The sequence below is a fragment of the Thunnus thynnus genome, chromosome 21 (genome assembly GCF_963924715.1).
Source record: "Thunnus thynnus chromosome 21, fThuThy2.1, whole genome shotgun sequence".
Lineage (NCBI taxonomy): Eukaryota > Metazoa > Chordata > Actinopteri > Scombriformes > Scombridae > Thunnus > Thunnus thynnus.
Genome location: NC_089537.1, coordinates 26,112,564 through 26,137,578, shown reverse-complemented (window position 1 = coordinate 26,137,578; position 25,015 = coordinate 26,112,564). Strand labels below are relative to the sequence as shown.

The 25,015-nt window shown below is 39.5% G+C and overlaps 1 protein-coding gene across 2 annotated transcripts in view; it reads left to right on the top strand.

The window, feature by feature from the left end:
* Nucleotides 1–25,015, top strand: part of plppr5b (phospholipid phosphatase related 5b) — a 174,603-nt gene that overhangs the window by 97,895 nt on the left and 51,693 nt on the right. For both annotated transcript variants that reach the window (XM_067578063.1, XM_067578064.1), the window contains one exon: nucleotides 5,313–5,445. In XM_067578063.1, coding sequence (XP_067434164.1) covers nucleotides 5,313–5,445 — 133 coding nt within the window. The remainder of the gene's footprint in view (nucleotides 1–5,312; nucleotides 5,446–25,015) is intronic.

Sequence of the window (25,015 nt, the reverse complement as noted above, 5' to 3'; positions counted from 1 at the left end):
GGTTAGCCTAACGCGTTAGCTAACCTCCTTTTGATAGACGAGAATTTTCTTTGTCTTGAGGAGCTGCAGAATGTATGAATTGACACACTGTGGTCTATACTGTACATTTACTGCCAAGTTGACAACTTCCTGCTAAACTTTTCATCTGCTCGCATTCACGTCACTTTTCTGGTGCTCGCTCTCTGCACTCGCTCAACCACACATGCTCATTTACACACACACGCACACACACACTGGCCTATTCCTTAACGGAGCTACACTACTCTTGTACCTTTCACGTAGATGTCCTTTGAAGAACGAAGAGAGGAAGGATGACTCAAAACAATTTCACAATAACGCAGGGTGTTATTGTGCTCGCACAGTGTGTGAGTGAAAATTATTAGTAGCCCGTTGATATTAATGATCGTCTGAAATTTTAGCAGCGTTGCTCATAATTTTGATTAATTTTTCTGAATGAATATAGAGGAAACACTGGACTTCCTGACATTTTGTTTATTGCGAGCAGATTAGGACAGTTTCGGTAGAGAAAGGTGGTATGTAGCTACGTTTAATTCAAAGCAATCTATCAAAGTAGACAATAAAGAGAACAACACTCCCATAAAGCCACCTGCCATCGTTGTTGTTGTCATTGTGGTTCTTCTTCCTCTTCCAATGAAATGCCATGCTACTGCCCTCATCTGTTTTGTCACTGATATGACAGTGTTTCTACAAAGCTCAGTTTCCCCGTACACACTACAACACTAAGCTGGTGTTTTCACATTGCACACTCTGGAGGTAAGTTTTGAAAAAGCTATGTTTTCAGGGGAGGAAAATTGACATGGTCTGAAACGGTTTCAAATGTTTCAACAGCAAGGACAGCATTTTCTTTAGAAAATTCAGCTTTTTATGGTGTAGTATCATTTTTTCTATTCCATGCCTGATATTTTGTTTTTGTTTTCTTCTCCTCTTATGTAACCTTGTTCTAATTTATCTTTGGCAAACCCAAGTGTTACATAAATGAAGAAGTTATGTTATTTCATCACTGAGCAGCAGAAGCTCAGCAGACAGACAGTCCAGCATGGCTGTAAGCTGGGGAGGCTGCCCACAGAATGAAATCAGACCTTTTTCATTATGATTTGTTGATTCAAAGCTGTTTTGCTCCTTTGCCCCACTGCCTCAGTCCTGCCCTGTCTTGGCACGATGGAGAATAAAGACAAAAGGACAAACAGATGTTCAGTCGAGCTATTCCCGGTTAGCTTATAGATTTTCATTTAGTTTGAAATAAGGTTGTCCACAGGACTGCTGTTTTAAGTGCAAACAATATTTGAAGTTCACTTGCTTTGCTTTTCCTGTGAGTCTTTTTTCTTTTTTTTAATATAATGGTGCTGTTTCCAGATCTGTTAAAGTCCTTGTTTTTTTTCTAGAAGTAATGTGTTATTCAGTTGGATTAAATCCATAGACAAGGTTCCCTGTGGTTGTGAGATTCCTGGAGTTAGTTGTATTCTAGTGAGGGATATTTACACAGTTTGATAATGTCTTTTGGGAAGTCTATAAATATCAGGTAATTTATCAAATAGTTCAGTTTGCAGGAATTCAGGAGAAAGTCTTTTTCAACATGTTTTGTGCACTCAGTATATTGCTATGTATTAGATTCCACCTTTATGAAATCTAAAATACCGATTTCTGAAGTGAAACTAGACTGAATCACATCATTAAAAATATAGCCTGGTTCCAGATTTCTATGATTTCAGTGAGCTTTGCTATTGTGTTAACTGTGTCCACTGTTGGAGAAACAACTGACCCAATCAGGGCTTTGTAGACAGGATTCTACAAATCTTCCTGTAGCCAGCACTTCAGAGTTTAACTTAAATTTATTGTTAATATTTTTCTTATTTCTGAAGGATAGAAATAAGAAAAAAAAAGAAAATATATATATATATTTACATACACATGTACATATACATATATATGTAAAGTAATATTAAAGTAAATAGATTAGTACGTAACAATTAATTATCTTGTGGCTTGCTGCTATAATGCCTAAATTTTCCTTCGTGGGATAAATAAAGTTTAGTCTTATCTGATCTCTTATCTTAATTAACTAATAATTATGGTAAAAATTAAATTATAAACATAGCTGCAAGCAGTAATTAGCAGGACAAAGCGCATAAGTTGAAAGGGTAATTCTGCTAGATCTGCACTCCGTTTGAAGCTATGGGCTGTTCTTTAGCTATTTTACACATCCCAAAAAGCTGCAGGAATAAATACATTGACGACAATATAATATATATATATTATGAAAGCCTTCTGTATAGATTGCAATACAATTGGTTGTAGAAATTTGAGTACAGCGGTTATTTGCACTCGGCAGCTGACAGTGAAATCAAACTGCAAAAGACAAACAGCAAAGACTGAGTTACAAGCTAAGATCTTACATCACACACTCATCTTTGCCAACTGACCCTTGATATGATAGAAACAAAAATATAAAGATGACTGAATAATATTGTTTTTATTGTTGCAATATTTGTGTATGCATTGTCTTAGATAAACAATGATAGAGGGAACAGAACATGCAGACATCAAGACAAAACAGAGCAGGACAGTAACATTCATCCAGTTTAGTTAGAGTGATACATCACTCAGAAGCAGGCCCAACAAAAGTCAATTTATGTGTCCTTTTAATATTTTTACTATTATTTTCATTGTTACTAGTATGGTTGTAATTGCTATCAGACCACCATCATTTTCTGGCTCGTCTGGACCCACAGAGCTGCTGTGCCACAGCTGGACTGCTGTCAGGTCTGTGGCTCTGGTAATACTGACCAGTTTTGATGTTGAAGCCGATGGCGTTGCAGTAAATGATGTACTGGTGGTTGTCATAATGTCTGAGGTCGCTGGTGGCTGCAGTCTGATGGAGAACAGTAGCTGGTGTAATGTGGCTGGCAAGCTGTGGAGCTGTTGGCAGGAAAGTGCAGCAGCTGCCTCGTATTGACATTGCAGTGATTTTGTTAACACAAATACACACATACAAACCAGATGAAGGTTGAACAGCTACTAGTCCTTCTGGACCCAAGTGTATAATTGTGGATGTTTATTTTGCAGGAATATTAAACAATGAAAGGCAAGATGTTTAGGAGCATCCCTCAGCCTATCAAATTCAGACTTTTTGGAGCTGAGTTTGGTTTGACATCCCAAGAGAATAGATTGACATGCAAGACTGACTGTTACATTTACCTGACAAGTGCCTTTAGTGGTCGGGTGGATGATGACTCTCGACTGACTGAGAAAATGTGGAAGTAATGTGACAGTCGGGCCATGGATGGACTGGTCAACTAAGCATCAGAATGTGACACTGCTGTTTCTATAAACCCTGAGCGCAATTGTTCTCTAACCTTAACCAAGTAGTTTTGGTGTTTAAACCTAACCAAACCTGAAAGGATAAGTCTGGATGTCAACAATTCTCATTAAAAGAGACATGCCAACAATTAATTGATCTACTAACAAGTATCATCTGTGCCTTCCGTCTGTGTTGTATATAAAGCACAGCACATCAGTGACTATAGCCTGTATATAAAGATGGACGTAGCAAGGTGTGACGTCACCTGTTGGTTTCATTGGAGCCAGTTTGAAACTCAGAGTTGTAGTTCATGGACTGCACCATCTTTTTGGTTTGGAGCCAGGACCTTCCAAATAAGCAGTACGTGGTAGAAAAAGGGTATACGCAGTACGGGAAGTTGCCTTTCACACTCTGGAAACATGCCCCATTACCTCAGAACCAAGCTAACGCTAGCTTACTGGGAACATCTTATTGTGGTAGCGTATATCAACCGCCAGGGCAGCACTTGCTCACCGCAGTTGCACAAATTAGATCAGAATATAATCATGTGTACCCCCTGTATGGAGAGTCCAGGGTGGAGAGTCTTTGCTTTACAGTGGTAAGTGGCGGCTTTTTGAGCAGTGGTGCGACTCGTGCAAATTCCTTTTCAGTGTTCAGTAGTTGATCAGCTGTGTTTCCTGCAAGAATTCGTAGATAATGGGAAGGCCTTTTCTACAGTTAAAGTATACTTAACAGCCACTCAGCTTGTCATGTGGGCTTCAGGGATAAGCCTGTGGGGCAGCATCCTTTAGTTTGTCGCTTCATGAAGAGTGCATGCCGAAAGCTCCTGTTTTCTAGTTTTGTAAGGTTTTACAGGCTGGATGTCCTGAGGCCATCCTTGGCACAAGCAGTGCTAGAGGCGAGCATACCACGGTCACTATCCGGCGGCTCAACGTTGTTTATGGCTTTGGGAAACATATGAAATCAGGGAGTGGTCTATATCTCCCATAGTGAAACACCGAAGGAAGGAAGGAAGAAAGAACTTTTGGTTATTTAACACAATCCTTAGTTGTTTGTTCACAGAGTGAGGTGTTTCACCATCACTTCCCTCCTTGCATAGACACGGAAAGAAACCAGTCTAGAATGATTTGAGAGGGGTCGGTCGACTGTGGCAATATGAGGGGGCATTCCCTGAGCACAATTCAGCCTATCTGTCACTGACAGATGTGTTGCCATTGGAGCCTCTGTAGATGGTCTTGCTGAGGTGGTTCCCTATTGTGAAACATCTCACTCTGTTATCAAAGAACCAGGGATTACATTAAGTAACCCAAAGATTTTGAGGTTCAAATTTATTGGTTTCTCCTCAGTGACTATATGTAAATTTATCTGGTGCAGCTTTAGATTTGACAGTTATAAAGCAGAGACATCTTCAAAGCTTTGGTATGTCATATATTTTTCCAACACCAAGATCTTCTTCTGTCACTTGAAAGCAAGAACTTTACAGAGAAATGTCAGATTGCAAAGGTTAGAAATTGATTGCCAGTATGACTTTACATTAAAGATGGATTTATGGAATCTTAAATCTTCCCAGCAGCAAAGGCACAAGTTCTGAATGAATTAGAAAATGTTTCCTTATTTATCATGATCACCAGGTGGCTCCTCTTTTGAGGACTTTAAAGTCTCTTTAAAAGGAATCAAATTAGAGGCAGATAGCACATAAAGAATACTCCCCCCCCCCCCCCCCCCCACACACACACACACTCACACACACCTCTGCTGTCTCTCTCACATTAACATGAACTGACTTCCTCTCTCCCATATGTTCCTGTGTATTCCACAGCTGTGTCTGTGCAGATGGACTCCACTGAGAGCACAGTCACACAGGCTCTGGGCGGTGTGACAGAGTGTGAGAAAATGGCATTGCCAACACAACAGCTCCAACTCATAGATAAATAGTCACTCAGCTCATCTGAGTTCTCTCTCTCTTTGTGTCTCTGGCCTTTATTTCTACCAGATCACAATAACAGAGACCGTGCTGTTCCTGGTCCAGTATACTTCCAAAGAGTTTGACCGGTCGGAGAAGACGGTGGCCACGGGGGACTGCTGTTACCTCAACCCACTGGTACGCAGGACCTTTCGCTTCCTTGGTAAGTTACATGGTTAAGTCAAGTTTTCTAACTCAAACCCATATACTATTCATGCTTTTAGAAGAACAGCATTTTTATGAATGGCTGTGGTACCCTCACAGACACTCACTGGGATCTATGTTTCTCAGACTTCATGCAGGTTAGGCGAATTGGACTCTAAACTGGCAGCAGATGTGAGTCTGTCTGTAAGTCAGTCAGTCAGTCAGTCAGTCATTCCTGTACAGATGTAACTCATTCCATTTGTCTGGTTTACCGCTGTGTTACGGTACTGTTGTGGTGGTAAATGTGGGGGCACCACTAGATAATTGTAGATAGCTATGTGGCAGCAGAGTGCTTGAATCCTGTTAACAGAATTTTACTATATATGCATTTAAATAACTCATTGTGTTTCTGTAAAAATGAATGTATATGTCTTAACTAAGATACTTAATGTGTTTGCTGTGTGTTTGGTTATATATCAATATATATATATGGTTTAATATCATGTTGTTTAATTAAGCTATGATAGGCCCATGTTGGTAGCCTTAAATGTGAGGTCTAATTATGGCATAATTTGTTAGCATGGGTAGCATCTAACTGTAGCATATTTTGGATCTGATATGGCATTGTGTTGGATTTCTAATTAGACTATGATCCTCTAAAATGATGTCTAATAGTATATTAGGATCTCCTATTTGGTTTCTAATCACAGCATAATTTAGGTGTATGGTGTCTAATTAGGGTATAACTAGCATCTGAAGGCAGCAGGACTGATATGTTGATACTAAATCCGCAGCCTCTGAGGAGTGTGGCGCCAGAGCTCAGTGCCATTACTTACGGCTTGAACTGGTCTCATCTTCAGTCCTTCAGTGCATCAGTGCAACATGATGAGGAATGAAACTTTTACTGCTGTTGGTTCATAAACAGACAGTTTATGTTCATTATATCATATTCAGTCGTACTGTAAACAGGGATTACGTCACTTGACTTCATCTCCCTCATCACTCTTTTACCAGACAACGCATGGCTCCACAAACCAGACAGAACAGGGACCCCACGTGTGTCTACATTGAAACGAAATCCTCATTCTTGAAAAAACCTAGGTTGCAAAGAGTCAGAGCCTTTCTCAATACCAAGTACACCAGACTTGTGTACTAGTTAGTTTGGATTAAGGATGTTCGACTCTTGAGTACAAACTTCCGAGGACGGGAGGACACAGTACAGTCATTCTACTATTGGAACAGAAGTGTACTTGCTGGTGGCAGCAGCAGCTCAGCTTCAACACAACTACCTGACTGTACTGTGACAAAATAATCAAAGCTCCACCATCCCTGTACTGTACACCACTGTAATGTACCTACAATAAAAATCCAAACTGTTATGTAGCTTAATAAAAAAAAATAAACTCTAATATAGAGTGACTGCCGGTCAGACTGACTGCCGGTTGGCCGGTCAACATATGTTGACAAGTTGATCATCTCAGGAGTCGGGCTGCTAGCTGCTGAGATGACCGGCTGGTATCACCCAGTCAGCGGCTCCTCACATCTCCAAAAACATTGGAGCAGATTTCCAAACAGGCGTTATTTGGATGAACTGACCACATATTAGGAATCTATACGGTTACTTTCTCACCTGAAAAAAAACAGTAAAACTTAATAAATTGACATTTATAATCATACAGTGAAAATTACAACAGCTTTTAGCCTGGCTCAAAATCTCAGCCATTGGTGCTGCTTGGTGTGAAATGCATTCTGGGATACTTTTCTGTCCCATGTCCACACAAGTCAACTCCTGATGCAGCTCAGATAAAAGGGATGGAGCAAGAACACATTTAGCTATTTGAACTGTACTTGGCTAGATGCTTTGAATTGGAACAGTACTTGGGCGGCAACTGTTGATGTTTCACAAGTCCACAGAACGCAAGTTACAGACAGACAAGTCACCATTTTGTATTGGCTCCCCTACAGTAGAGAGACAGAGAGACTGCATCTGGACTGCTCACATGTGCCAACTGGTGGTTGTTGATGCGCACTGCAGCTGCTCCTGGATAAATGATTCCACCCCCTTCACTGCTGCCACGTCAATTGAAACGAGTGACGTCTGTAACAGACCGGTGACGTGTCCAAGACGTACTATAATGCATACTGGGATACGCTCCAGACTCCCATGATCCTTAACAAGATTACTGTGGGTATAGAAAACACATTGATGGATGTTCAGACTTGGCCCCTCCAGAAGACTCTATTAATGCTACCAAGAACAGGACATATGTGATGACACATGCACATTAGCACTAGTATGCTCCACACAGTAGTTAGCCCAATACCAACCCTGAGGGTAAAAGTTCATTCTTAACCTTGAAAATAGACATTTAAGTAAAAACAAAACAAATAAACAAACACACACACACACACAACCTTTTTGGTTTTCTCAGTTGTCATGGAGACCACTAACCCTTTTTTTGATTAGTACACAGCATAACCTGCCCAACAGCAAAAACCTCTCAGTCAATGGTGAAAAAAAATAATACCCAAGTAGATTTTATAAGACTACGGTGCATTTTACATCATTTATTCTAGGGTTTTTCAGTGATCTCCAAATGCCTCATCATTTATTACATTTATTTGTATGTATTTTACTTCATTTACTGTATTCTTGATTAATTGCATTCTAGGGATATGCAGAGGGCCCATTTTTTGTATTTGGCAGCAAAATTATTTGTATTTGTATTTGAATAAAAGTGGAAAGAGGCTTAAATTGTTTTTATTACGCTTTTAATTTTAGAAAGTCAAGGTGTTACAATAATTGTTCATAAATGAACTACCTTTTGAAGGAGGTCGACACACTGGGTCTCGAACTGGAGTCTCCCAGATCAAAGACGACTGTGCTGACTACTGAACTTTACTCAATGCCTCTTTAGAGACAGACCTCTACCTATATATACACCCATAACACAGAGACAGCACAGTGTGTAATGTGTAGAGAAGAACTTCCAATGCGATTCTTGCTTTGCATTTTTCATTTATCGCCTATTTTTTACAACCTGACTTTGTGTACAGGAGAAGGGGAACAACAGGTAAAATATTCGTAAAAAACCCACTATTTGTGCTTATTTGTATTCCGGCACACCCCTATTGTGTACCACCACCTGAAACACAAAGGACTTCAACCTCGAATGAACAGATCTATTCTGTAGTGTCATGTTTGAGTCACTTACTAATTAATTCACAAATTTTCCTATATTTACTGTTTCATTTAAGTATTGTTTTATTGTTTAAGTACTAGGTTCTCTTAGGACAGACACAAAATGACTTTTACATTCTACTGACCACCTCCCATTTTGGTCAAGGACCACTTCAATTAAAGTAATAATGTGGAAGATCTTCATTTAAATAAATGTCTGTTAATTCATTATCTATTGCTGAATGAGGTAACACAATGGTGATTTAGCCTATGGCCCACTGATGAAAGCCCTTGCATTTGCAGTTTTATTGTGCTGGTAGTTAATATTATTTGTCTAAATCCAGGTATAATTTCATGGTGTTGAGATCCCTCTGGTGGTCATTAAGCTACATTAATTTCATTGCACCAGTTTCCTTTTGTTCCTTTTGTTGTATGTTAATGATAGCTGAATAACAAATGTATCCCTTTCGAGTTATTTCTCCAAAGCTTTAAATATGTTGGGCAGAGTTAGTATCTTGCTTGGTTATGCTAGGCTGTTTAGCTAGCTAAGTACTTTGGCTGGTTAGCTAGTCAGGTGCTAGTCAGGTGCTAGTCAGGCCCACTTCAAATTTAATTGGGCTAGCCTACCTGGAAACACTGCATTTCATTGTTCGAATATTTTTACAATTTGACAATGTGGTTGCTATAGAAATATTCTAGAGAATGTTTTATCTTTGTGTGTTATTTCTTTATACCTACCTGTAGTATTCCTGTAATATAAAGGGAAACAAATAATCACATGGACAACTACAGTAATTCTAATTAGATGTATTTTGTTTATATATTTTGTTTCAGTTTCACAAAGAGAGGATTCAGTGAGACAAAGAAAGCTGGAAAAACACAGAAACTAAGTAAAGAACTTAAACATATTCAAGCTTCAAGTTTTTATTGGATCAACTGTTAACTATCTGTCTAGTTTGGCACTCACTCGTCAGGGGAGGACAGAATAATGATGAACTGCGTTGGTGTGTTGGTGGTGATATTCCTGGGAAAAATCACAAGTGGTGCACAGTTAGTGAAGCCGGCGCTAATGCAACAGACTCGCTCTTCAAATCATTTATGTGTGAAACATGCCAACTGCCAACTGACTCACGTTACACAGGCAACACTGTTTAGATGAGTGAGGTCCAAAAATACACCTGCAATTACCGCTTATCGCCATAGGTGCCGCCAAAGAGAACGAAACAGAGATCTTTGAGATTGTTACTTTAAGCAACATGTTTTTGATGTCTAACTTCAAGTTAAACCAATGCTTAGTTATTTCTTTTACAGTATGGCTCTGTGATGTGTTGATAGCTGTAGTAAAATTTTCAGGTCCCCTAATGTGACTACTAATAAGGGTCTGTGGTGTAAATTCCTGTAAATTTTTTGTGAATAAAACAACAGTGCAATCTTATAAAGCTATTTGGTAGCATCAACTATGAAAACAATCAAATCTCATAAACTACTGATGGACAAGTGGCATTCATAAAGACTGAATGAAAAATTTACAAGTTTTTTAGTTAAGAGAGTTACTGAAAATTTGTACAAGCAAACCTCAAGTTAACGATGTTCTTTCATGTTATGCTGGTTTCATCCCTGAATGTTTTTAGATGTCATTTAGTCTAACACTCATTTTCTGTCTAATTTTCTGTCTCATTACACTTGTGTGGCTGTACACACACAGATCTGGACACTATCTGAATCAAACACACACACAGCATTCTACACAGCATGCAGTATAGTATATATGTATATAGTAAAGGTATAGTTATGTACAGCTTTCAACCATACATATATTCCTGCAGATACAAAGCCTAAAGAATCCCCCAGACAACCATCTGATTAAACACACATACAGACACACACTCTCTCTTTCAAACACACACATTGCAGCAGAGCGTTAGCCTCTCCTCTTCTTCTCTTATGCTTAAGTGAGAGCAGGAGATAAGACTGCAGAAGAGGATTATTACCTAGATCCCTGAGGGGGAATCCACTTGGTGGCCCAGCTTTACCCTCGCATTTACACAACCAAGCATGCCATTCACGCTGCTTGTTAATGTTAACAGGCCTCTCATTCCAAGCTAAAGCTCCTTTCATCCCTAAGAGACTCACTGGAATTGGTTATCATGTATTATACATTAGTACAGTGTTGTATCTGAATGAGGCTTATGTTTTAGTGTTAATTGATGTCAGTTTTAAAGAGCACTGTGAGGTGACTTTTGGTCAAAGTCGTCTTTTCCCTGCAAAGCAGAGGAGGGAGGATAAATGGCCTCAGCTGCCGACTTTACTTTGTATCTTTTGTTCCTTCAGCAGTGATAAAGTGCCAGAGTAAAAATCAACCCATCCCTGCAAGAGGAAACATCCATTAAAGAAATATATGCTAATCAGTAGTGTAGGCAGAAATCACAGTGTGGGTGGGCACAGAGAAAATCTGGGGGCCTAGTCCATCCAAGACTAATCATATTTAATAGGTTCTGAAACGCATATGTTAACCAAAATATGCCATTACAACTATACTTCCACAGTTTACCCCTTAAATTCCCCAAGGACGCTGGCACCCTCGTCTGACATTACTGTCTTTCAGATTCTGTAGCGGGCTCAGTTTTAAAGCTAGAGTGATCATTCTGTATCATATGAAACTAGACAACCCAAGGCATCCATTGGTACCAAACATGCTAGCTTATTGGGAAGGGGGCTAAATAGTGCTCCAAAGTTACGCTAAATTTTGGCGAGGGAAAAAGTGGCATGGCCATTTGCAAAGGGGTCCTTTGACCGCTCACCTCAAGATATCTGAATGAAATGGGTTCTATGGGTATCCACTAGTCTGCCCTTCACAGACATGACCACTTTATGCTAATCCCATGCAGTTTTGGGCAAAAACTATGCAGTTTTTTTGCATGCAGTATAAATGTGTTATTTTCGCCTATTTTAAAAATGGTGTATTTGATTTCTGCATACTGGGGTCCCTAAAAAGCCTTGGAATTGCATACAATGGGTATGACTGGAAAACTGAGACTCTTGTGGATTCAATGAGCTCAATTGTATTCATGTTTGATAATCCCCACAGTAGCTAATTCATTGTAGTGAGACCACATTTTCAAACTTGATCTCACTGTATAAAATGACCTATTGTGACCTCTAGGATAATCACAGCCTCATGAAACTTTACAACCACAAACTAGAGACGTAGGACATTCATAAGATGTATAGCTTTCCAAGGTATATTGACAATAAGGGGGTTTCTGAGCAATTACCAGAACAGAAATGCTCACCATCAAATTGCAGAAAAATGCAATTCTTACAGAAATCTCCAAATGTCAAATGTTTTTGATACCGAATCACAGCATGAATTTTTCTATGGAGTTCCCCAAGGTCTTGGTGTCTTAATGTGTTATTTTGGAGGGATTTTTGACCATTTTTTGTCAATTTGGAGTAGTCAAAAATAGTTAAATTATGCACCAAATCTGTGAAACAAATGGTATCAACCCAAAAATTACTGCAACAACTTATTAGACATAATAGAGCATGTGAATCATAATGTTCTAAGCCCCGATAAACTTTCAAAATTTGAATAAGCGCCTAACCAAAACACAATGTTTATTACAGATTTATGACTAGAAAAACTTCACACACGGTGCTGAGCTGAATCTCAGATTAATCTTCAGGTTCCCAGCTTTCAGATTATATATACCACTTCTATGTGGCATATACTGTTGACCAGCATTGCTTAGCCTGGCAGGGCAGCCACATATTCACACACATAGATGACAGATGCAACATGCATCATTAATCAAGTGTAAAAATAGAGGTACACCGGCACCAACATGCTCAGTAACATTAAAAATTACACTTGAACATAGCCTGGCATGGCAGCCAAATAAAATACACACAGCAACATCATCATAAAATCCTGTTGTACAACCAACAAAAACTATTCCCAATTAACAATAATACTGAAATAGGCAATAGGCTACTATAGTCCGAAATTGTAAATCAGCTTACTTTTGATGATTATAGCAGGAGATGATGGGGCTTGGTGTTGAACACGGAAATTATGTGATTATAGTCCAACGGTGTTGGTCAGTTCTGTTTCATAGGAGAGCAGGGAGAAAGAGTTCAGTCTCTATGTCATCACTGATACCCTGATGCCAGTTTTTATCTGACTGACAGTTGAAAAGAGTCCTTCAACAGCACAGCTTGTTGCTGCTGAATTAGCAGCCACGTATGTGTTGTTACTACTTGGCACTTGTTAAGGAGAAACTGGCGCACAAGTAGGTGTCTGGGTTGAGAATGATGGCTGAACTTGAGCTCTCTTCCTCCTGCTCCTCATGACATCTTTTTGTGACTGCTTTGTTTCTCCATGGTTTTTATCTTAACCTACATTAAAAGCAACTAGCTAGCAGAAAGTAGGCCTTTGTCCCTCTGTGAAATGCGCAGGCTGTACACTGAATGAAAGAGGAGGGGCTGCTCGCAATCGGGCATTTGCGAAATGCACTGCCACTCATACAATCTGACCATCAACAATGATGCATCAACATCATCATATTGTAAACAAGAAGAAAGACACAAGAATTGTTTTATTGTTATTGGTCATGTAGTCGGATAATTGAAGTATTCATTAACACTGATTCATTGGTCCAGCAAAAAAGGAAGCTGTCTGATGGAGTGGGCATGAGTGCCAAGTGGGTGGGCCCAGGTCCACCCACAGCTACACCCCTGCTGCTAATTTAGTCCCACTACAACAACAATTTAGCCCTACAGCACAAACTGTCAGGAACAACTAACAATACCAAATCAAAAGAAACTGGACTTTCTTTTTGGTTTTGAAAATATTTCTCTAATTATCAAATATCAGCATCAGACTACAGGATAATTTGTCTCTGTATCAGATCAGGCAATCAGCGAGTCACAAATTCTTGCTGTGACTTGGCCGAGAGACCCTGCCCAATCAGAGCTAACCATTTTTAATGACTGGCATGACGTACAGAGCTGGCTGGGACTGACTTCAATGTTCCACCTGACAGTGCTGGCAATAAACGTTGTGTAATTGGGGGTTTTATGAGTGAAAGCAAACCATTTGTGGTCACTTAGCAGTGAAGGTATGCTCTCTCTGTTTCCTCCCCAGTCAGTAGAAAGAGGGTGAGAGGATGTGTGAGCAGCGTACATACATATGTGTGCAGAGGTTGAAGTTGTATGGTATGACAGTATAATTCTCAAAAGAGTCAAAACTAGTCAAGAGAAGGTAAAAAAAAACCTTTTGAAACTAACTTGCATGACTTTTTGAGTTACATGAGTCGTGAAAGTCATCAGTATCCCATAAAGTAAGATGTGAATGTTGTGGGATGCGTATGGAGCTAGTGTATGACACTATTTTCCTACTCTCACATTTACCAGTTATTTACCACTGCTGAGATCTGGGAACATGGCAGCATCTCTAGCAAGAAGTCAGGCCGGTCAAAAAACCTGAGCAGTCAGATCATCAGACAGATTCCAAACCTATTTGGAAGAGAAAACAAGGCAAAGTGTAAAAGCAGTCTAATTAAAGAGCCACTTCTCGCTTCAGTTTGGACCTACTGTATTTAAGCTGCAGGATGCTTTCCCGTCCTTGCTCCTCCAGCTGTGACCTGGAAACTGATCTCCAATCTCCCGCAATCATCGAGGATGTTCCAGTCCCCTGAATGCACTTCAGAGGACACAAGGAGCAAGAGACTCCTGGAGGAGCTCAGAGTGAGGAAGCACAGGTGTATCCTCTCCAACATCCCTTCAACAGAATGTGTTTATTTACTGGTCAACTGATCTGATGGGAAAGTAATGAACAGTCAGGTTGTTGTCGAAACAGCTTTAATGTAATATTAATATACATGATTGCAATATAGCAGATTAAGAAAACTACCTGTGGAAGCAGGGAAGATAACACCACCAGCATTAATATTTATTCACAAAATAAAAATATTACGTGTGTAGAATCTGAATCATGAATGAATCATAAAGACACTCTTGTAACTGTTTATTTTGCTTCGTAAGCCAAAAGCCTTTTCTTCTTCTTTTCTCCTTCTTTTCCATTTCAAGTACATCTTAGTTCATTCAGGCAAAATATACAGCCACACAGTGGTGGTGCATCCTCAGCCTGAAAAGGATGTCACACTTTCACAAACTAAAGAGGCAATATTTTATTTAAACATATACTGTAGTCTACAGCTGTAATTAACAGATTTAAATTGTCTATTTGTGTCTTAGTCTGTGACAGCCAGACGCTGCTAGAGATCTATAATCAAATAATGAAACATTAGAGCAGTTATCAGGTATCAGGTGTTTTCCTTTTAAACTGTTACTTAATTTTTTCTACATATTGGTAGTTGACTTCCTCATATTTGACAGTTGAGGTGATGTGCATCATGAGTAGTTGTCTTCTCCTCAAAATGGTGCTGGAGTGAGTGAGGATGTGCCATTCGGTGAATTAAATTCGTCTGTCTGTTCCTTGCATCTCTCTCACATCCTCGCTGGGAGAAAGAGACGCAAGTGCAAAGACGTCACTAGGACGAGGGGAGGACATTTCTCTTCATTTGATAAAGTTAAAAGTAAAGTTACACTTTTCTGTCAGCTTCCCGACTCATTTTAAAAAAGACGAGAGAAAAAGAGAGGGAGAGAGAACAGCTGTGGTTGAGTGAGCTAGAGGGTGAATGAAGAGAGTGAGGAAGCCGGTGAATCAGATCAATAAAACGTTATTTTCTGGTAGTTTCACAGTGGCTACGTTCTAAAGCACAAACAACAGATTTGGTCTGAATATGGCTAACACAACAGCGTCAGCTCCCTGTCCCGCCTTGCCGGCTGTCCCTTTTATATACACAGTTGATCCGGCTCTGTGACTACCTCTGTAGCCGGCTAATAGGCGGAGCAACTCTGCCCCTCCACTCCGTGTCCGCACCTTTTATACAGAACAGTGAGGTGGATTAAAGGTGCAGTATTCCCGCCTTGAACGGGCTGTGTAAAAGGGGCCATTGATTCCGGTATTATAACTCTTGGCAAACTTGACTCGTCGTTTTTTTTATTCCAACCGAAGTGAGTTACATAAAAGTGGATGGCACAACACAGCTAATAAGCTACGATAGTCTCCTCTGTTCTCTATGGCTCTTTGTTTCATGAAAGGTCAGCACCATCAAAACGGTTTGCTATCTATCAATCACACAAATTTGTGTTAAACAAAATTCACCAAAACTGAACATGACGCAAAAGATTTGTAAGGATGTGGTAGAGAGAGGGGTGTGGTACGCAATAAAGTTCCCTGGCTGATCTGAAGCAGGGATGTTACAGTCATGTTTGCGTGTTTAGACCTTTAGGCTGCTGACACCCAACCTTTACTATAGAGCACAGTTTTCTGTACACTGAGGAATTATGAACATTACAGTTGCACTCACTTTTCTTTTACCTCCTGCTCATCTGGTCAGGTGTTTCCTGACTCATTAGACTTTTTAGTGATGTCATAGTTGTTCTGAGATCTCAGCCATTAGTTTGCTGACTATAATGTTATTAGAGCTTACATAAATAATGAACAGTACTACAAAAAAGGCAGAATTTAGATTAGAGGAAAGTGCTGATGCTTCTCTCTGGCACTTGTTTTAACTGAGAGAGTTTGTACTGCATGCAGTGTGTGAGCTCAGAGGGCAGTTGTCTTTTTAATGTTAAGGGGAGAGGTGCAGAAAAGTAGCTCTGCCCTTTAAATAAATGCTTACATCTCACTGAAGAAAACTGCATAAAAGGTGCAGCATTTACCTCTCTTTACCAACATCAGCTAATGGCTCTGTGGTGAGCTGTTAGTGCCTCTTTACAGCAGCATTAGCAGCAGCAGTTATCCCAAATTACAAAGCACTATTGAAAATACATAATCTAGAAATTTCATTACATACAGTGTGTCTGCTTGTGTGTTTTACGGTGCATTTGATCCATGACTATTGATAACGACTTTTGGCAGGCTTGTTGGCACAGTGAGTAAGCACAGATGAATGAATCCAGCAGAGACTCTGTTGTGCTGTATGGAGTGATCACGTCTGCTTGTACTGCTGAGCTGCCCCATGAGACCGTGCGCTGTTGTTTGCCTCACTCTGAGATATGGAGTCGAAGGCCTCCTCAGTTGATTTGACTTGTGTGGAGGGATTTGTGTGTGAGGGATAAGAGAGCATTAGTCCAAAGGTTTCACAGTTTCTGGATGGTACAGAAATATAGTAAACGGCAGGCTTAAAAAAACATCTTGTGAATATGATGATGGGAGACTATATTTGGGGGCTGATTTGTGAAAGTGATTTACAATATAAATCTCAAAAAACTACTCACTTTTTAATCTTTTGTAATCACTTTTATATAACTTTAGTATAAATACATGCTAATTTCAATTTATATGTTTTTTTCGGACTTTATGTGAATGAAAATGTGCAAATTCACTCATTTTCTCACTGGAAATAGGTACATTTCAAAACATCATTGTCTATGTCAGAAAAGCAAAGGTTAAAGGGAATAATAGACATTTTCTATATTTTTTAGTCATAAGCAATTAGGAAATAACACTTACTACGCAGGAACCTAAATTGTGTTACATAGTGTGATCAGTATCAGTGACATGCTGAATGCTTTGCTCCGTCCTACAGCTTTTATGCAGAAGCTCTTCTTAGATTTCCTCTTTTGTGTTTTTCTGGCGTCTCTGCCTCTCTTTGCTAATGTCAGAGTGTGCCAGTATTTGCACGTGACATATTCCATGTGCTTGCTCGGGCTGTGTGTGTGTATTTCTATGTGTGTGCACGTGTGTATGTATGCGCATCATTGTGTACGCTTGCGCATTTACATCTGCTGAACAGCAGATGTAAATGCAGCGCAGAGTAACGCATCATCATGTGAGCCTGGCCATCTCGCAGCTCTACAGCCTTCCCCTTTTCACCCAGGCCCAGCGTTGCTTTGCATAATGACTCACAGGGCCATGCTGTTTGGAAAAGATTAAATTTAGAACACAGCCGAGGGTCGTGGTGCTCTCACACACTCAACTTCAGCAGTGTGTTTTTACCGTCCTGCATTTTAAAGCTTTGCTTGTTGAACTTCTCATTGAGGAAGTTCATGCACACCCCCCTCTGTCAGTGACATTATGCAAAATCCACATAACAGAAATGTTTAAAAAGATGTGAGGCCAGCCCTTTGGGAGCACACAGCACTGTTATTATACACAATTTTAAATTGGACAAGTACTATTGGTCAAGACCTTTTCTTTTCAACACCAATCCCTCAGGAAGAAACATTGCATGCATCCTCACAAAAATCATTCTCGAGCTTTCAGAGGCTACATGTTAGATAATAATAAATGCCACCAGTATGATACTTAACACTTAACAATTTCTCCCTTCTATCTTACCTTTTAGCACTAACTTTTGTAACTTATTTTCTCAGTGTCTTTTGAAACAGTCACCATGTCAGATTAGGCGACCATAGAGTCATAAATTCCTGCTGTGACTCAGCCAAAAGACATGGCAGACTACATGTTGGACATGGACCAATCAGAGCTTCATGACCTGTGCTCTTATGAGTCCACGTCACAGAGCACGTTGTACACGTCAGGAGGGAGGGGTCCCAGATGCTGCATCACATGTCTTCCACTTTGACAAACTACATGGGATATAATGAGCAAAGATTGTGCCCCATTCTCATTTTTGTTCCAGACCCCCCTTGTGTGCAGGGTTCAACATTATTCCAGTTCAGCATGTTGACATGTAATGTTTCTTACCAAAACACATCATCTGCAGCTCAAAAATCATTTGCAAACCTGATTTAAATCATACATTGTACATACATCCATGTTAACTTATAGCAGTCTTCTTCTTCACTGCCTTTATTGGCACGTTGCTATGATTCTTGGTGCATTATTGCTGCCTGTCCATTCCATCTGTGGGTGACTTTCGTGACTAATATGAGATACTAGAGGAGAGAATATTACAACCTACAGTAGGTGATGTTACACTGTCAGCTGCAACACAACATGATACTGGACAACTACTGCTGAACAGTAAATATGACAATAAAAATCATCAAATCTAAAAAAACTTTCAGTACATTGGTAAACCAGGATGCTGATATGGTGAACAGAATTTGTTTTAATTATATCTTTTTCTTTAGTAAATTTCAGTATCTTATTTAAACTCAAAATATATTCAAATGATGACATCATGATTCTTAATTAGAACTACACTAAAACATTAAAAGGTGTTTTTTGCCCCAGTGAAGAAAGACAGTCTGTCTGACAGGTCTGGATCACTTATACATTTAGTTTGTATCTCACAGAAGATTTTAAGTATGAGAAAATAGTTGAATGCCACAAAATTCTCTTAAACCACTCATACACGCCTCTTGAGAACAATTCATTCAAACTGTTTGAATGAGTGTTTCTTGCTTCTTCCAGTGAACACAACTGGCTGTTTGTGGAGGTGGGCAGGGATCCAACAGAAAAAACACATTGATTTGTAAGTGCAAGGCTCTGAAAAGTTTAAAGGTGAACTATGGATTTTTGGGGTCTTATGTGGAGGACAAAGTTCTTGTTTTATATTTCATTTATCTGAAGTCAGTCTGTGCCTGTACTAGACCAGCAGGATGGCCCACAAGAGCTCATTTCACCAAGAGCTGTCCTCCATAATCAACAGTGCAACAGAAATCCCCTGCCCTCCTCCCTCCCTCCCTCCACCACCTCTCAGCATTAATGTTTTATAATCTATGTCACACTCCTCTGTCAGTAAGAGCAGCGTCTCCAGAGACTGCAGTGTTGCTGATGTTTAAGTGTTTAAGGCTGCAGAATGCAGCACAGCTTTTCTCTGACAGCACAGAAACATCCTCCCTGTTCCTCTGGTTGGGTTCGACCTCCCTCCCAAGGTTGCTCTGCACCATGAGCGGTCTTTCAACATTTTCTAGAAATTGTCTCTCATAATGATAATCCTTAGTTGCCTTTAATGCTGCACGCTCTTTGCTGCTATCCTGTTTTTGTAGTTTTTCTTTGGATATATGTTCATCCATGAAGCTATCTGCTTCAGTCAATTCCAAACAAACCAGTTTGTGAATAAAATCTGTTAGAACATATCAATCATTGACAGTACAAATTTATTCACATCAAAATAAAATATTATATTTCTAAAATGTATGACATAAATCCTCACCTGGGACTTGTTCTTTTTTTTACATGTATCAGGAAGTAATTGCAATCAGCAACGTATACATTGTCTGCACAATACAGTATGTGTAGTTAAAACAGCACGTTAGCAGCAGTCCTCTGCCTGTGTCTACACCAAGCACCAACAACCACAACTCCCCCCTGCTGAAAGCTTGAAATTGGAGCCATTGTGGAAGTCCCTTAATGTGCAAAGAGGTTTGACGGCTGCTAGATGCTGTCTCCAAAAATCATCATTTGAACATTTATTGAAATGAAAGCATGTGAGAAGTTTAGAGGGAAAAATCACTATTTGGTGGAGCTGTTAACAACTCATAGACATGTGAAATGTGACCCCGACTACACACTGCTATTTGTAAGACGTCAAAAGCCAAAAAGTTTGGAAACCACTGGTTTCATCTTTAACAATGTGTTGTATTTTAAAAGCTTGTTATATTATCCATTGAGTCAAATCTTCATCTGAAAAGTAACTAAAGCTGTGTAGTGATATTTCCCTCTGAAATTAAGTGGAGTGGAAGTATAAAGTGGCATCACATGGAAATACTCAAGTAAAGTACAAGTACATCAAAATTGTACTTAAGTGCTGTACTTGAGTAAATGGACTTAGTTATTTTCCACCACTGAATGCTTTATTAAGTGTTTTCAAGAAACCAGTACAGCCAAACCCTCTTACAGCACTGTGTGATATCCAGTCTGAAGGTGACTCTGTTTCTTGCATAATAAACCAGCTGTCATGCTTACAGTCTGCTGTTTACAATAGTATTATTCAAGATTACAACACTGTAAAAACCCTGTCTTTTCTTTTTTTTCTCTCTATATTCTCCAGCATATATTTGTATATTTTAGTGGCTACTATTGTGTTGTTACTGTGTTTTGTTGGGAAAAAAGAACAGAAAAGAAAAAGTTCCATATGTAATGGTATGATATGATATTTGCCATATTGAAATTACTAAATAAGGCTGGGAAAAAAGTCTGAGAAAATAACCCTAATGATGTCATAGTGACATCATCAGTTTGGGCTTGAAGACTGCAAATGTATAGCTGACAGCCTGCATCTAATAACAGATGTGAAATGTAAGATCCAGTATTTGACTAAAAGTCAGGATATCAGCCTTTGCTGGACAGATTTTTTTTAAATTATTTTTTCATCTGTGTCACTTACATGGAGACAATCACACACTCACATTTTGAGACAAACATCATCTGTTTGCTGAGATTCGAGACCCTCATAAAATATATCTTGTGAAGATTTAATTTTAAGCCATTTTTCCTGTCAATTATGTTATTTATTTATTCAAAAAAAGAACAAAAATAGATCTTTCACTTCCCATAATGCAGCTGGACAGCTTCTTTACAACCCTACATCTCCAGTTTCTGTTTCTTACTTTATTTTTATTCTATTTGAGTAATTTAAAGTAGCAGCTGGTTGTGGATTTAAATAATGGTTTTATTTTCTACACACTGGATTTAGCTGAGATATTCTCCCCCCTGCTGAAACAGTTGTGTAGCTTGGTGGCTTCAGTGGGTGGTGTTTCCTCTCTGCACTTTCCTCTTTGTTTCCAGTGCAAAAGAATCGTACGCTGATTCATTCATATCAATACTGGAAGGCTAATTACTGTAATGATGCCCATTGGCGAGGCTTATCAGCAGTCTGAATTGTAAAGGGGAGAATGGCTGTTCTCACAGTGGTGCAGCTATAAAAACACATTTGTTGGCACGCTATACAAGAGAGCAGTGATGAGAATAAAACGAGCTTACATCCTTGGAAAGATTTTATAATTTCATTTGAGCAAAACATATTTGAAAAGATTAAATTGTGGTGAAATGCATACAATCTGATAATACCTGCAACTGTTGATTAGAGAAACAGTGTTACGATATTAACATTTTATGAACCGCCAGGCCCCAGCATGGCTGGATTAACCTGCTCAGAGGGCAAAACAGAGCTGTTGGGCCCTGCTGACCTCCCATCCCTCCCACTCACTGTGCACACTGCTTCTTACATATGAGATATCTATCCAATAGCTGAAAAATTCAAAACACATCAGCATGGGTTTTTTAATGCTAGCATTAATGTACAATGTAACACCATGCATCAAAAATGCATTGAAGATTAACTATATTCTCAATGCTGCAGGGAACTCAGAAATTTAATAATTTAATAACTTAGTGTGGATGATTCAAACTCACAACTTCCAAAGACTGTCAAGAAGTTCTGTCATGGTTACCTGCTGTGGTAAATGTAGAGACACATTCAGTTGACAGGTAGATCAAAATCTTTTGTTTGGTTAAATGTAGAATTTTACAAGCAGTTATGGTGGAACTATTTCTTGAAAGACAACATTGTATCCATCTGCATAGCTGCATCTGTGCAGCTTTTCTGGCTAAAGGGCTTTCTCCCATGCTTAATCTTAAACTAGTCTAACCATGCCCTGACTCCAGGTCAGTACTCAACATGCAGTCATGACATTGATATCCGTCTGAACATCTCACTCTCAGGAAAAAAGTCTTACTTTTCCTGTAAAAACGTAAAGGATTAACTGAATTTAAGCATCAGTGGACAGAGTTCTATATCCTCTCCATATCCATTTATTTTCTCACATTCAGCTTTCCAAACACGAAGCAGAGCTCACTCGCATATCAGCATCTGTCCACTTGTACCCATGAATCCTTGAGTTGTTTCCTACAATGACTTTGGTTTCTAATTTCTAGCACAGTTCACTGAGGCTTTGCTGACACCTCAGTGCAGTTATCAGGAGCTACCTGACAAAAGTCTAATATTTTCCTGCGATTTAAAAATGAATATGTATTAGATTGAGTTTGATTTAATAAACATTACATTATGTGCTTATATTTTTAGAACAATTTGTCTTAAAGCACTAGTTGGATGCAAATACACAGTGCACCCCTATATCATTTGATCATGTGTTTTTCAGCATGTCCTCCTATCAGTTTGAATACTTGTGAGTGGTTCTATTATCATGCTGACCTTAGCTTATTTTTGAGTCCAGTGGTAGAGAAGGAGTATCCGTCACATGCAGACATTCATAGGTTGTTCTTTGATTAGAGGCATGAGAGGATTGATGTTAGATGTTTAGTGGTAATGTTAGAGTTGTTGAACACCACTCTGCTCTCTGATTCAGTCCAGAGGTCTGCAGGTCTGATTAAGACACTTGTTGAACTGACTGGATAGTTAACACTCATTCACACTTATTCTAAACAACATTTTGCCACAAAGCTGAACTGTAAGTTACATTAACTTAAAGCAGCTGCAATCAATATTCTTTATAATAATGTATGAAGTGACAGTGTGAAATGTGCTGGGGCATGGCTCATAGTGATGAACCCCCCTCGGCTTTATGGAGCTTTATAGTGAGTTTCAGCTCATTGTTTAGCTGTCTGGCTGCAACTTCAATGTTTTGGTTCACTCTCGGTGCTCTCATAGCATCGTTTTCAGATGCAGCAGGCTGCTGTTTTCAGAGAAAAACTGTTTTCTTACTAGTTCACCATATCAACCTAGAGTATATGTCAGTATTGTATTCACAACTTGTTTTCAGCTCTCTCCAAGTGGCCACAAAAACAGTTATTGCAGGTTTAATAATTCATGGTTAGATTTTAATGAGCGTTAATATGGTTCAGGATGCTTTAATAAGTAGCCTGTTTGGTTTGGTTCAAACTCATTGTGGTGCGTTTTGTTTTTGATGTAAAAGTAAAGCAGACCAACCACGAGACAGTGTGATTGTCAGAGATGAACTACTATTAAAGTCAATCTGTCGGAGGGATGTGTATATTTATGATATATGCATCATTTGGTTGCCATGGTAACATACTTTACAGTATATGCTTGTCAGTATGTCGGTATTACATCTGACAGTGAGAAAAGGAATTTAAACAGAGGATTGGGTTGTTGGACTTTGGCACAGACCAACTACACTGAATTATGGGTGTAAAAGACCTTAGAGACAGCATCTTTGTTTCCATGCATACATATCATAGTTTTGAGTAGGCTACACCAACACCAACAAACACGCAGGAAAATGATTCTGGTGACAATTTCCAAGAAATACCAAGATCTCAATTTCTGCTATTCCGCCCTGCTCCAGACTGAAGCTAAACCTATTCTGTTACGTCTCCACAACCATAAATACTAACAAGCTTCATCAGCACTACTTTGTACTGTATATATATATATATGACTAATTGATTCTACTGGATTGCTGAAAGGAAAATCAAACTCTAGTTTTCAGTTTCCTCTTTTCTAAATGAATACATGTCAGTGAAATATGAATGCACAGTTTAACACTGTCTATAGTTCTGTCACACTGAGCTTCATCACGTCTTCATGTTCAACACTGCCCAGTGTTCACTGGTCTCTACTGTCTGCCTTGTGTGTGTCAAAGTGTTTGTGAGCACAAGGGGAGTCTGGGAAATGGTGATAACTTTGAGACTGACTAGGTTGTGCCTCACACTGCAGCATTGTCGAGACACTGGCACCAGATCAAAGAACAGGTGCATTGCTTCAACCCTGCTCACCCTACACACACACACACACACACACACACAGACAGGAGGATCACATACTCCCTAAAAGCATGTGTACTTATAGCACATACACATGCATGGCTACACTGTAGCTCTGCAGCAGATTATGGCATTGTTTGAAGCAGACAAACTGAATTAGATTTATGCTCTAATAAGCAATTTTGGTATTCCCTCTCCCTGTTCCAAAAGCCAGCCAGGAAAACACAGAGCGGCCACATTTACACGTTTGTGTAGGGGAAAGTGGGACAGCATCGGAACACTGAGTCTTTGCAGCGAGTGAGTCACACGATGCTTGACAAAATCTATTTGATGCTTGTTAAGAAATGGACCTGTCAGCATCTGGAGCCTCACGCCGCTGCTCTGTACTGACGATGAGGAACGAGAACGGAAAGGCAATGAGTTAGACAGTGACATTTAAAACAAGAACTTGTGAGACAGAAGAAGAGAGACGTGCCTTGCTCAACAGCCGTGACGTCTCGCTGCCTGTTTTCATGAATGTCTTCCAGCTAAATGCGCTTCAAAGGCTGAGTAGAATTAGTTTGCAGCCGCACAAACACTTGACAGTGATTGGAAAAGCTAAGATGCATCCTGAAGCTTATATCTTTGTGGTGTGGTGTGGTGAACACCTCTGTCATTGTGGTGTGTGTGCATGTGTGA